At 41.0% G+C, this 14,741-nt stretch overlaps 1 protein-coding gene and 1 pseudogene across 1 annotated transcript; both read right to left on the reverse strand.

The window, feature by feature from the left end:
* Positions 1-5,114: 5,114 nt before the first annotated feature.
* On the reverse strand, positions 5,115-10,966 carry LOC106652032 (annotated as a pseudogene).
* On the reverse strand, positions 6,440-10,304 carry LOC106652031 (PHD finger protein 20-like). The gene is made up of 2 exons (XM_014370759.2): positions 8,639-10,304; positions 6,440-8,557 (listed from the first exon to the last, which is right to left on the reverse strand). The coding sequence occupies exons 1-2, from the start codon at positions 9,984-9,986 to the stop codon at positions 6,609-6,611; spliced, it is 3,297 nt and encodes a 1,098-aa protein (XP_014226245.1). The 5' UTR covers positions 9,987-10,304; the 3' UTR covers positions 6,440-6,608.
* Positions 10,967-14,741: the final 3,775 nt, after the last annotated feature.

Genomic DNA, 14,741 nt, shown 5'->3' on the forward strand with positions numbered 1-14,741 from the left:
TATTTTTACCCAGATACGTGTTTGAATTTTACTTTTTTTTCGTTTACTACCCCTGCCAAAAAAGCAACGGCTAGGAGGGAGCCATTTAGTGCTTCAAAAAGTAAATCTACGTACAATTCAAAATCGTTCCTTCCTGAAAAATATTCCTCGAATATTGCCACTATCTATAAATAATATTTTAAAAAATTTAAAAGCTCAAGATAATTCAGAAAACGAAATGTCAATATTTTTTTGCTTGCCTGGGCCCCTATCGCATGAGTATAGCAGAATATAATTAGCCCTCTTCCTATCAATTTCCGTAATGGATGTTGATACGGTGATAGCGATGTCAATTCGACGAATTTTAAATGCCAATAAAAATGCTCGTTCATGAAAGCCAAACTTTTATCAGCGAGCTCTTTTTCGTCCATTTTGATTTTAATATAGGCCTGAAGTGATAATATCAGCGTCGAGGACGACACTGCGCCGCGCCCACAGCGGTGTCGCCGTATATGCGCCAAGCGTGTTTTGCCGCAGCTGAAATCGCTGAATTGTGAATCAGGTGGCGAGCTCGCGTGCACGTGTCGCCGGTGAATCGTTGCGAAATTAGTATAGCTGCTAGTGCATTGTAAGGCGAGGCTCGAATTTTGGTGGAAGTTGACAGCTCAATTCAGTGTTCGCAATTGGTTGCGGCGACAGGCGACAAGTCTCCTTAATGGTGACTCCGGGGACATCACAAAAGAATTTTAAATCAAAATGGACGATGACGAGCTTGTAGATGAAAGCGTAGCTTTTATGAACGAAAATTTTCGTTGGCATTTAAGATTCATCGAGCTGGCATCGCTATCGCCGTTCCAACATCTTTTACGAAAAATCATAGGAAGAGGGATAATTTTATTTTGTTTTACTCATGCAATAGGAGCCCAGACGAGCCAATATTTTTTTCCAAATGGTATTGTATTTTTAATTGGTTTTAATCTTTATTTACAGATAGTGGCAATGTTCGAGGAATATTTTTCAGGGGGTAAAGATTATGAACTGTACATCGATTTACTTTTTGAAACCCTAAATGGATCGATCCTTGTCGTTGCTTTTGTGGCTGGGATAGTAAACGAACCAAATGTAAACGTATACACAATTAGAAATTATCTAGATAAAAATACATTTTTATTGTATATACTAAATATCATAGATAAAAGAAATTCTCCGACAAATGACGTTGGATTTTCTGAATTCTGAAGATGACGTGCAAGAAATTATGAAAAAATCCATGAGCCAGATATATTTCATATCCAATGGTTTTGCTAGTTTGTATATTTATCCACTATGAAACTTTGATATCAAGATCTCAAGGAAATTAACTAGACAAATGTTTTAACTCTACTCCCCATTTATTCATCTTTATTCACTTTAGTATTATTGTATTCTACAATTATCGCAATGCTCGTAATTCCATTTGTTACCCCGATGACAATGAATCTATGGTGTTCAACACTTCTTACGAACTGGCTGTATCCACTCATGGAGATTTCGGAATAAATCGAGAGACGCACATCGAGCTGTTGTTTTTCTACACACTAACCTGCTTATTTTTCATCTGTACGGGCGTCATAGGAGTTGTGCAGGAGTTCTTAACTTGTTCGGCTTACGTAAAAGCCAAAACGAAAGCTGTCAAGTAGGTGTTGACAATTTTATGAATAAACAAACATTTGAGATTATTTTGCGAACTTTTTATAGTTATCGTTTTGAAAAATTATGGACACTGTGTGAAAACAATCCGTTAAACGAAGACGGAGAGGTCACCAAACTCGTTTGTTTGCAAGGAAACTATAAAAGTAGCAAGAGATCAAGAATTGGTTTATTTGTATGATACACATTGATTAATTTACGTATACATTTTATTTCTTTCTTACAAAATATATCACGCTACATTCAATTATGCATATTTAAAGGTTGATGATAAGACTAGGGGAGATAACAGTACATATTATCCTTTACATTACGCTTTTATTATTATGTAACATAGCCGTAGCAGGCTCAATGGTCAGTTTAAAAAGAAAAGTTTAAAAAAATTACTTTTTAAATTCTCTTTGTTTTAGATTATTATTGAAGCTAAAAAACGCAATATTCAACCTTGCCTCAAATTTTCTTTCTCTTTCATAATTCTGATGTGCGGAGCTTTCTTAATGAGTTTTGTAGGACAAGACTTGCTCAATTCTATCGAAGAAATGCTTATAAAATGGTAATTGTCTATGAAATTATTGAAGCCAAATCAATATGGATGTAAATTAATTTGAAATTTGAATTAATTATAGTTACGATTGTGGATGGTACAACATGCCATTGAAAACTCGAAAAATGATATTGTTCATTATGCTTCGAAACTCAAAACCAAACGAACTTAAAGCTGGTCCAGAGATACTGTTCAACTTTGAAACTTTTATGAAAGTTAGTTTTTCCGTGCGCATTATGTAAAACTTCTACAGTTTATTAATTTGTGATAAAATATTTTTTCTTTAGCTCTTAAATATATCGATGTCATATGTGACTGTAATGTTATCTCTTGTTTAACAAAGTAACGGATGAATTCGCCACATGATTACAATGATGTAAACAATTATCAAGAATATCAACTTTTTCATAACTTTTACATTAAATTTACTTTGAACTGATCCATGGTATTTATAATAAAATACAGCCGAATTCTAAATTTGTAAAATTCTCTAAAAATGTTTAATTGAATATATTAAATGTCTTATATTCAATTTACTTGATATCAAAACTATATTTTAAAAAAAATTTTTCAACATTTCTACCAAACTTTTCTTAACACCCACGTAAATGTTTTAGATATTGAAACGTGCTCTGATAGTGCCTTAAAATTTCATGAATACAAAATAGCGTCTATAGTTTGTTGGTCGATAAAAATGTATTATAACAGTTTACCCATTAACTTACTGAGACCTTTGTATTCTTGAAAGCTCAAGGATCCAAAACAATCTCAGTCAAAAACATTTTCGTGAAGATTATTCTTTCCCCCTTTAAAAGCTCGTACATTTTTAATTTTTTTCTGATTCCTACTTCTAATGATTTGCTTGCCAAGTCTGCATTTTATTTATTATTTAATTTAGGGTCTTTTGTGAATTAAAATTTTTTTCCCTTTTAATTTTAAACACTACAGTTCATTTTTATTATTTATTTCATATTTATTTTTTTATTCAGAAAGAACTGTCAATTAGTCGCACCGAAAAATATCTACTGCTATCGAGATGGCCCGGTCACGAAAAGCATGCATCTGCGCATGACTTGACCTGCGACGCTGCTGTCATCTCGCGGCCGAATTTTCGCCATATTGCCTAATAAAGGTTTCAAAGATTATTTATGCGAAATGTGGGCGAAGAGGTTTGAAAATAAACATAGTTTGCTTTTACACATCACGAGGGTCCACGAAGGTAGCGAAGATTTCGCAAGTGACGAGCGCAAGAGAGAATTTGATCGAAATTCGACTTTGTTTCTCCATCAAAATACAGCCCGTGTAAACCGCCAAGAGTACCCTGCAAAAAGTGTGAAAAAAATTCGAATATAAATTTAATTTACTCACCCACCAAAAAACGGTACATGAAGGTCGCAAAGATTACGCATGCAACAAGTGCGAGAAGAAATTTGGACGCAAAACAGATTTGCTTCTTCACCAAAGAACAGTCCACGAAGGTCGGAAAGATTTCGCATGCGACATTTGCGGAAAGAAATTTGCGCAAAAAACGAATTTAATCTACCATCAAAAGACAATACACGACGGTGGCAAGAATTATTCATGTGACAAATGCGAGAAGACATACGGAAAAAAATCGAATTTGCTCCTCCACCAAAAATCGGTCCATAAAGATTGCAAAGAATATGCATGTGACAGTTGTGAGCTGAAATCTAGATACAAATCGAGTTTAATTGTGCACCGTAAGACAATACGCGAAGGTCAGAAAGATTTTGCATGTGACAAATGCGAGAAGAAATTTTTACTCAAATTGCGTTTGGTCTCCCACCAAAATACAGCACATGAAGGTCGTAGAGATTTTGCATGTGACAAATGTGAGAAGAGATATGGAATTAAACATCATTTGCTCAGACATCAAAAAATAATTCATGACGGATGCAACGATTTTTCATGTGACAAATGCGAAAAAAAATTTGGATCTAAACGGAATATGCTCGTCCACCAGAGGACAGTCCACGAAAGTCGCAAGGATTACGCATGCGACAAATGCGAGAAGAAATTTGGACAAAAATCGAGTTTACTTTCCCATCAAAATGCCGTTCATGAAGGTCGGAAAGATTTTGCATGCAATAAATGCGAGAAGAAATATGCACAAAAATGGCTTTTGCTCTCCCACCAAAAGACAATACACGAAGGTCGTGAAGATTTCACATGTGACAAGTGTGAGAAGAAATTGGGATATAAACATACTTTGCTTATCCACCAAGAGACAGGCCATAAAGTTCCACAAGGTTAGGTATGAGACAAGTACGAGTAGAAATGATGATTGACAATAGTAAATAGTATAGACACTGATATATTTCTCAAATTTCAATAAAAATTATGTCGAAACGAATGTGTATTACCTCAAGTTCGGGCGTTCAACTATAACATCACCTTTTTACACTGACATCATGGTGTTTTTAAATTTTGCCTACTCTTAATTACTAATCTAAATGAATTTTTAGATCATTTGGTTTCTGTAGTTCTTATATGCAATCATTAACCGAGCCTTTCTTCACGTCTTGTTTGGAGCTGTGTATGGTAAAAGCATTTAGTTGGCTACTGGATTTTTATTAATCTTACAAAATATATGCGACCTCGAAATGATCAAACACGCGTTTGTCAACACTTCAGATACATTTGCTGACAGACTAATTATTTTTGATACGAGATAACAACAATATATTCTACCTGAAAAAAAGTGGAAATCATTTATCAATTTAAAGGGACTTTTTCTAATCCGTTGCTTGACTAAAAGGATATATTATCATCGTTTCGTTGGTAGATTTTTCAATCAAAATACGTAAATATAATTTGATTTTCATTATTAATATATATGGTCTTTATTTTTGTAAAGTAAATAATTCATATAGTCATCAAATTTAATATTCGAGTCAGTTTATTATTTATTTACGACTGAGCCTGAATCTTCTCGATACATTTGGCGATGGTCGTGAGCTGCATATTGCTCGTACCCTCGTAAATCGTGCCCGCCTTGCAGTCCCTGTAAAACTTCTCCTGCGGATAGTCCTTGGTGAAGCCCAAACCGCCCATGAGATCGATGCACTGCGACGCCACGCGCTGGGCCATCTCCGACGAGTGTAGCTTTGCCATCGACGCGGGCATCCTCACGTCCTCGCCTGCCTCGACGCAGCGCGCCGCGTTGTAGACCAGCAGTCGCGAGCACTCGAGCTCCGTGGCCATGCGGGCGACCTGGTGCTGCACCGACTGAAAGCCCCAGATCGGCTGGCCGAATTGCCGACGTTCCATGAGGTAGGGCAGAGTGGCGTCGAGACAGCCCCGAGCCAGGCCGATCATTTGCGCGCCGATGCCGACTCGGCTCTCGTTCAGCAGTGCAGCGGCGTATCGGTAACCCACTCCAGCTTCGCCCAGCAATTGAGCCTTCACCCCGTTGAATTGCAAGGCACAAGTTCCCGAGGCTTCGAGGCCGAGTTTACGCTCGGGCCGGGCGATCTCCAGGCCGGGTGTGTCGCGTTCCACGAGGAAGGCTGTGACGCCCCGATGGCCGTCCGCCGGACTGGTGCCCTCGAGTCGGGCGAATACCACGAAAATTTTGGCCACGTCGCTGTTCGATATCCAGAGCTTCGAGCCGTCGATCACGTACTGACCTTGACTGTCCTTGTTCGCCTTGCAGGACAGCGCGAAGGCGTCGGAACCGGAGCCGGCCTCGCTCAGGCAGAAGCTGCCGACCCAGCTCTGGGCTAGAAGGGGTAGATATCGTCGACGCTGCTCCTCGGTGCCAAAGCGGCGGATTATCGCAACCACCAGGGTATTTTGAATATCGACGAGTACCGCCAGCGAAGCGTCGACTCGAGCCAACTCCTCGACGGCCAGCATCAAGCCCAAAAAACCGCAGCCACTGCCACCGATCTCGGGCTCCAGCTCGGCGCCCATTAGCCCGGCCTGGAACAGCTGATCGAGCACGTCCTGATCCATGCGGCCCTGCTGCTCCATCGCTCGCACGCGCGGCAGTAATTTATCCTGGGCAAGGCGACGAACCGACTCCTGAAGTAGGCGCTCGTCCTCGGTGAGCCTCGTCAGCGGGCCTGGGGCGGATTGATGGTGCGTGGCGGTGATATGGAGACTTCGACGACCGATGGTGGATCGGTTGATCTGCAACGCTCGGCTCATCAAGACCCGACAGCTGACCATGATTGATTATGAATTTTGTACTTAAAAAACAGAGATTGGTTTGATTGTAGAGATTTTAGCGTATGAATTCATTGAGTGGAATCGGGATGTGATTGATAACAATTATTTTTCTTATAAAAAATTCACGCATCTTTTTATTCTTATTATTAAACTGTACAGAACCCCTTATTTTTTTTACAGTCTAATTCCAAAAATATACATCCTAACTTAAGGCAGCTAACTTTCGTATGGCTTTCAGATCATTCAGGACCATGAGCAAGGTCTGGCTCGTGTGCATGTCGCGATCGTTCGTGTCCGGTGCCCACTCGAATTTTTCCTCCAGAGCCTCTATCTGTACCTCGATGAAGTTCAAGGTCGAGTCCACCCACTTCTGTAGATTCTCGATGTGCTCCAGCAGGCGCGATTTGCACTCGAGCGGATCGATGGCCGCCTCGGGCTCGGGTATGAAGGGTTTCGGTGGCTCGGCGATCGACTGACTGGCGGCAGGCTGAGCCGAGATCATCGGCGACTTGTCGTTCGGGCCGAGATCCATGGTTTTTTTCGTCGGATCGGAGGAGAGAAGATCGTGATGGTTTTCCAGCATCTGGTCGGCCTCGAGACCGTCGCGAGTCAACACGTCCAGTAAAATTTTGTTCTCGTCTTTGACGAGGGAGCCGTTCTTCGTGTCGTCCCCGGGGTCTTCAAGGATTTTCATCAATTCCAACGTATCCGAATCCGAAGCCATTAACTTTTGATCATCCTCGGTTTTTAACGACAGAGAAATATTCGACGTATCCAGCAAGTTATCGATGTTGCTGTCGTCGTTATTGTCATTTTCATCCTTAATTTTTTCCAGCAAAGGTACTGGTTCGTTCTGATACGACGGTATTTTGATTTTACTCCAGCTCTTCGCCCAGAGATACAGTTTTGGGTGATCCTTGTTTTGCGCTATGTTAATTTTCACCCTCAAACTGTGCAGCACGTCGTTGGTTTGCAAAACCATATTCATAACGTCGAATGCACGCTTCAGCATGGCAGATCTTTCTCTGTATTTTACAGGATCAACCTGGATTGTGTTTAACTTTGGTAGTATTCCTTCGCGTATCCAGTCTTGATCATGGAAGTATTTTTTGGATGTTCTTTGTTTTTGCGGATTGCGACAAATGTAACATATGTATTTATCGGGTACATCTTGCTCTCGTTCTATCGCATTACAGACGCTGTGTTGCCAGCATTGGCACAGATCGCACTGAATCATCAATCCATCCTCCTCCATCGAGCCGCAAGTGCAATTAATTATTTCTTCTTTGCGTAATTTTTCGACTTTGATAAGCTCGCCATTTACTAATATTGTATCACCTACTGCAGGTGGAATTATATCACTGGGAATATCATTTGTTAATTTTGTACTATTTAAAAGGCTTGAATTATCACTGGGATGTAAAGTATCGTCTTGATCAAAGACACTATCGTCCAATTGAAGAAAACTGTCGCTGTTTTCCGAAAATTGTCTTTGTTTTTTGGATTTTGGTGGTATACTTGATTCACTGGTAAGTTTTTTCTTCATTCCTCTTGAACTGCTTGGCTTGCAAATCTCTAGTTCTGCATTTTGTGGACCAGAATTTTCTGGTTCATCGAAAACAAAAGATGAAGGATGCCTCACTGGCAATAAAGTTTTTATACCAGTATGGGTTCTTTCATCTTTCTTTCTCATATCAAATAAAGTTCCAGGAGACATGGTACAACTGTTGACAGTACTTCTTTCTGATAAACTATCTTCATGTATACTATTACTTCTTTCTGCTTCTATTTTAATTTCAGCCTGAATTTCAGATTCTGCTTTAGGAATTTCTTTTTCGACACAGCTTGAAGAAGTACGCGAGCTAGTGTAATTTGGCGTTGAAGTTGAAATTCTAGATTTTTTTGGAACTACATCTTCAACGGGCTCTCCAACAGTTCGAGCATAAGCTAGGTCAGCAACATTAGGTGTAACTCCCAAATATTGAACAAATTCTGGATGATAATGTTTTATGTGCATGATGAGTAAGTGTTCCTTTCTCACTAATTTTCTACAACCTTCCTTTGGACATTTTAAAGCACTATCCTCTGTTTCAACTCTCAAACTTCCAATTAATATACTAGAATCATTTGGATCGCTTCCAATTGGATTAACTGAAATTTTAAAGTTGATTATTAAAACAATGATATTTAATTAAAAATGTATAATTGAATAAAAATTAAATAAAAATGTACCTGGTATTTCCATAGGAGTTTGAACCTCAGTCGTTACGTCTAGTTTTGCTGGCTCTTGCGTTTGAATAACATCTGCCTTTTGTACTATTTTTTGGCTGCTGGTCTCTGGTTCTTGTACCTCTTTTTTGGCAACTTTTTCATTGTCCAGTTTTGATTTTTTCTTATGACTAAATAACTCGGTTATGGTATGTTTTCGTTTTCTATCGCGGCGCTCTTGTTTACTTCCAACATAAGTGTTTTCTGTTTTGAATGGTTGAACTGCTGGTGTCTCTTGTGGAAGTTTGGTAATTTTGGAAGCTTTCAAAGCTTTAGTAAAACCATCGTAAAAGAGAACATTGTATTTGTCGTTGCCAAGACATGTCTTGATTTGGGCAGGGTACTTCACACCATCCACCCAAGTAGCCATAACATTTTCTCCTACCTCGAAGGTTTTGTTCTGCTCCTTGGGAGATTGTGTCATCATTCTCAGTCGAGAACTATCCATGGGTATCCATTCATCGTATCGAGTTGACCACTTGTCAAAATGAATCAAAACATCCTTCTCTTGATGATCTACCTCGACTACTCTAGCACTATACCAAACATCATTGAAATCCTTGGCTTCCAACTTGAAACCAGGCGAAAATACAATGTCGGACCTGTTGATGATTTTGGCTTTGGAACTGTCAACAGTCTGTTTGGGCTCTGTTTCGTCGATGCCGATGGTCTGAGCGACTGGCATTGGACTACCTACAGATTGACTACTTTCTGTAGCAGCAGGCTGCAGCGAAGTACTCTGCGTGGAAATCGAGTCCGCGTCCTGACTAACCCCGGTCGACTCTATCGACGACGAACCTAAATTCTGGCTCGTCGAGTCGTCCGCTGAACCGTCGTAGCTCGTAATGCTCGCCGCGGTGTCGTTCAGCGAGTCGTCTAGTAGCTGACTACTATTATTACCGGCCGCGGCCGCTGACTGACTGCCCGTTGGCGCTGTCACTTGCTGCTGCTGACTATTCTTGAGCTCGCGCGCCTGCAGCCTCGTTGCTATCAGATCGCTGCGAATTGGATCCGGATGATTGTCGTAATCGTCGAATACGCTCGGCACCGAGCCCTTCTTGAGGAAGAGCTTGTGATGCGTGCCCCGGCTCACTTCGTAGTCGGACTGTCGAAAATGCTTGTAGCAGACGATCTGGCTGGGGGTGGGGCGAAAGTCGTCGGGGAAACCGTCGGTTGCGAGCCACGAGGTACGCTGCGCCGGATCTTTCGGAAATTTGTGTAGCGGCAGGCAGCGAGCGCGAGTCTCTTTCACGAGCTCCTCGCAATCTTTCACGCAGCACTTCTGAGTCATGTTTCTACTTTCTCGTTGCATGTGTGCGTGTAGTATAGTGTTACGAGTAACTGTGTGTGTATCACTTATGCACTTTTAATAATGGTAATGCAATCAACAACACTCGCGCGTCATTTGTATCGATGCACCGATTGGAACGAATTTCAGCATGACCGGAAAAAGAGCGTCGTTTTTTGTTATATATATATAACGACGTGTGATACACTTGGCGCAACGTAACGCAACGCAATCGAGTCGAGAATCGTCGTTATTTTACACGTTACGTTGGCGGTTTGGTGTCGAGACACGCACTAACGTTCGAGAATATAATGCGCGTAGATTATACTTTCTCGTAGCGGCGGCATAGAGTACGTGGTTCGAACGAAGATTTCTAATTGCACTCGAAAAAGTACAGTCGCGGTGAAGTCGCTGCTGGGTGCGTGACGCGCGTGCACGCGCACGACTGCACGAGAGACTTAAAACCAACGCTCCAACGGCGGTTCACTGTAAAAGCAGCTGTAGGCGTGAAATAGAATCCCAATGACATTACACGTGCTGCTGGAAAGTATTACGCTGATGTTGTTGTTGTTGTCGTCGTTGTCGTCGTGCATATAATTATCTCGAGCCGATGTAGAGCAAAGTGATCGTTTTATAGCGAGTTGTGAACAAAAATCGAATAATCGTAATGATGAATAATTTCTAACCCGGGTACACCCGTTTCGGTAAAAATCGCTAAAATACATACTTTTTTTGTTGTTTAGTGCAATAACGAATTTTATGAACATTCATAGTTAATTTCCATTATAGTGATAAACTTCGATAAACAATCCTCGTAAACAGCCTAATACACGCGTAAACAGCTTAAAAGAAATTTTCCCAGCATAAAATCTTATTTAATATTATTACATTAACTTAATGCTACACACAGCCATCGATATAATACTCACGTTTTGCGAGTTGGAGTGAATGCACGCGATGCGACAAATAAACTGACACTGCCTCGCCGCCAGAGTTGAGTTGCGGAGTAGCTCACAGAGTTTAATAAATTCATGATACCGCCTATAAATTTACTCAGTCATTCGGGCGCGATCGCCTGCATAAGTGTATAAAGCAGAGCTCATATACAATCGAACTCATTTATTTGCTACCTCCGGCCTTTGCACAGTACCTCCCGTGAGCTTATTTGAGACAGGTCGCGAGAGCATCGCTGCAGTAACGTAAACTTTTTTAACGTTCATGACGTTACGTTCCATATGAACGTGAATATATTCTTATTTATTATAATTATATATGCACGGAAATTGTCGATTCAACTTTAGCTATATTGTAACTTCTGGCTAATGGCAAATGCGATTGTATACCGGAGGTCAATCGTTCAAATAATTTTAATAACAACAAATTTTAGATCAGAACATTTATATAAATCTTTCTTAGGAGCATATGAAAAATTATATTTGCCATCTGTTCCAATGATGCCTTTTTACGAAATTAAGACTTAAGATTAATTTAAGATTGAAAATTAAGATTAAGATTGTGCAACAGTCCGTTTATTTGGATTTTTTATAGAGTAATAAATGACGAAATATATCTTATCAGATTATAATTTGTATAACTTGCTAAGAAATTTATCATCAGCAATAGTAACTATTAAATAGGACGCGAACAAACTGATCTTCTATCGATACAAGCTACAAAACAGAAATCTTCACAAATTAAAGGGCAAAAAAACATGGGAAGCTATGTTTGATTCTTCCAATGAGACCAAATTGAGTCCTGACTATGTTATATAATAGTAAAGGTTGTTATAATAATTTTTCAAAGAACATATTCTATTATTGGTCCATGGGAAGAAAACCAACAACATTTTTTTACATCTATGTTGAAATTAAACTTTCAAGGGTTTTTTTTGTTACAAACATGATTATTGACCGACAATATAAATTTCTTTTTTATTTCAAATTAAAAGTAACTAAATATTTTAAAATTTCAAGTTTTATAGATATTTAGCCTCAATTTTAATTTTTTGTAAATTTTACGTCACTTCTAATAGTTCTAATTCGCGTCCAATAAAGGGCCATGATAATGCGCTGTAGTGGTGATGAATAAAAATTTTGACATTTTTAAAATTAATGGGTAACGTGATTGACTGAATAGTTAGTGATAAAAAGAAAAAGAGAAATACATCAACGAAAACTTTGGTATTTAATGATTTTTTTTATTATAATTTCACTACGAGAACACAAAGTTTTATCAATATACATCAGTTTTTAGCTTTTTTGGCCCTCGGAGGCTTTTTGTTGCTACCTTTTCTTTTGACATTAGTTTTTAAATCAGCTTCATCCTCTTTAAAGGAACTTTGGTCGGTAGCCGCCAGACAAATATTGTACAAATCTTGATTATTCAGATCCTCAATAATCATCTCACAAGCTTCAAGAAGAGGCAGTCGTTTGTGAATCAACTCGCAGAAATGATAGAACGCGAATCGCCGGAAAAGTCCTCTCGCCATCGTCTCGCACAGTTGCAAAATGCCACGATCGCGATGCTTTGCCCACAACTCGTTCATCTTCTTCGAGTGCGCGATAATCTCTGTAGGTGATGCGTCTCATCTGCCCTTCCGGTCGCATCCGTAGCAAATCGTTGAGCGACAAGTCGGGAACGATCGTTATACTTTTCGCTTTGCTCGCGAACTCCTCGTCGTCGTACCAACGTTCTTCTGCTTGTTTCGCTGGCTTTTGGAACAATTTGTACTTGTCGAACAACCTTATGATGATCGCAGCGTCACTCGGGTCCAGTTCGTGTTTTCTCTCTCCCTCTCTCGCTTCTCTCTCCTCGTAACTTAGGACCAAGATCAAGACACCGACCACTAGTCTGAATTCAGAGATCAACGACATGTTATTTCTTGTTTGAGTACAACCAGTTCGACCGGCGCCAAAAGGCACGCCAGAGCACGTCGAAACTGCGCTCGTCCCGATAAGTCCAGTCGGTCGACCATCTGGCCGAATAACTTGGCCGAGGCCTCGTGCTCGTCTCTGAGACAAATACGAAGTGGCGTTAGACCCTCTGCATTGGCCAGAGTCAGATCAGGGCCTCTGCTCAGCAGATACTCGGCCGCTTTCTTGTTACCGTAACGCATCGGAGCAAGATGCAACGGTGTGTTGCCCAGCTCGTCCTGGGCAATTCCTCGTTACGATCGAACAAAGTCTGCAGCGCTCGATCGTTGACGCGTCGCCGGCTAATCAAATGCAGCGCGCTCTCATTTTTCAAGTTGGTCAGATTCGTATTGGCTCCTTTCTCGAGCAGAAACTTGGCCAAGGAAATGCGCTTCGATTCCAGAGCCAAGTGCAATGGCGTGTTACCCTCCTTGTTCAGAGCGTCGATCCTCAACGGCAGATGCTCGGATGCGCTTTTCTCCATCGACAGCCTCGCCAAATCCACGGAGCGCCGTCCAAGATTGCAAACGAAGTGCAAAGTAGTCCATCCTTGGCTGTTGGCTAAATTTGGATTAGCGCAGCTTTGTCCAGTAGAGCCTCGGCCGCCGTCTCCTTCGTAGTTCCCGTCTTGGCGCATCTCGCGATGACCAAGTGCAGCGGTGTGTTACCCGCGCACTTGTCTCGAGCATCGACGAGCACGGGCCGCTCGAGTTTCTCGCCGAGATCGATTATCGTCGCAGTCCGAGATCCGTGATAGTAATACTGCTCACCTATGACGTGCAATAAGGTTCGCTCTTCGTCGTTCGAAATAAAATTGGGATCGGCGCTAGCTCTCAACGGCGCACCGACTACGTTTTTGCGGTTGTACAGCAAGGCCATGTGGAGCGGCGACTCGCCCCCGCCTTCGTCACGAGTCGATCCGGAACGATCCGGCCGAGCTCGAGGAATTTCACGACGACGTCTTCGTAGCCGAAGGCGCAGGCCACATGGAAATGACCGAGGCCAAACTCGTCCGTATAATTCACATCGTACCTATTGTAGATCGTGAAAAGTTTGTGGCCTACGGAATACGCGTTATAGTAGTTACAGCGAAATGCACGATGAAGGGGTGTAGAGCCAAGCAGCGGCCGATGAGAATCATCTCCGTAGCCGGTGCGAACCACAAAGTCGATTATTTGTCTTCCAGTTTGATAATTTATCGTATTCATGTACATTGCGGCAGCCGTGATGAGCCGATCGATTTCATCGGATCGGCATGTTTCTCGAAGGTTGGGAAGTTGAACGCCCCAGTCTTCTACCAAAGGTCCAATCGTACGGATCGATTCAAGTACATTATCTTCGATATCCAAATTGATATTCTCCAGCAAGCTCTTAAATTGCTCGAATTTGGCGGACGTCGACATCGTTCTAAGCACTCACAGAAACTATTAACAATTTAAGATATTATTATAACTTTTTTCACGAAAATCACTCGATGCGACGTAGTTGTATGTTCACGTACGCCACGAGGTATTACGATGCACTGGTGGCGGCCACACGCATCTATCCATATGAGACCGATTAAAAACACATGGTAGATGACAGGATGCGCTTTCTAATCGTGTCACTATGATCGAAAATCATGAGTCTCAGTCTTGTGGGCAAGGTATCATTCGTACACATGAAACTTGTACACGGGCATTTCTGTACACAAGTAAAATATGTCCAATATTTGTACACATAATCGAACTTGTTTTTAAATCCAAAAAATGAAAAAATATTCGTAATAGTAATTTTTTAAATTCGTAGTATTTTTTAAACTCGTGCTGCTTTTGTATGCGACAAATGCGAGAAGAAATTTGGACAAAAATCGATTTACTTTTACATC

This window comes from Trichogramma pretiosum, unplaced genomic scaffold, assembly GCF_000599845.2.
Source record: "Trichogramma pretiosum strain Unisexual culture from Peru unplaced genomic scaffold, Tpre_2.0 scaffold13, whole genome shotgun sequence".
NCBI classification, from domain to species: domain Eukaryota; kingdom Metazoa; phylum Arthropoda; class Insecta; order Hymenoptera; family Trichogrammatidae; genus Trichogramma; species Trichogramma pretiosum.

Excerpts from the sequence above, each read along its gene's own strand:
- LOC106652031 (XM_014370759.2), bottom strand. The coding sequence starts at position 9,986 with ATGCAACGAGAAAGTAGAAACATGACTCAGAAGTGCTGCGTGAAAGAT. Across the intron at positions 8,558-8,638 it reads AACTCCTATGGAAATACCAG|TTAATCCAATTGGAAGCGAT; the intron begins GTACATTTTTAT and ends TTAAAATTTCAG.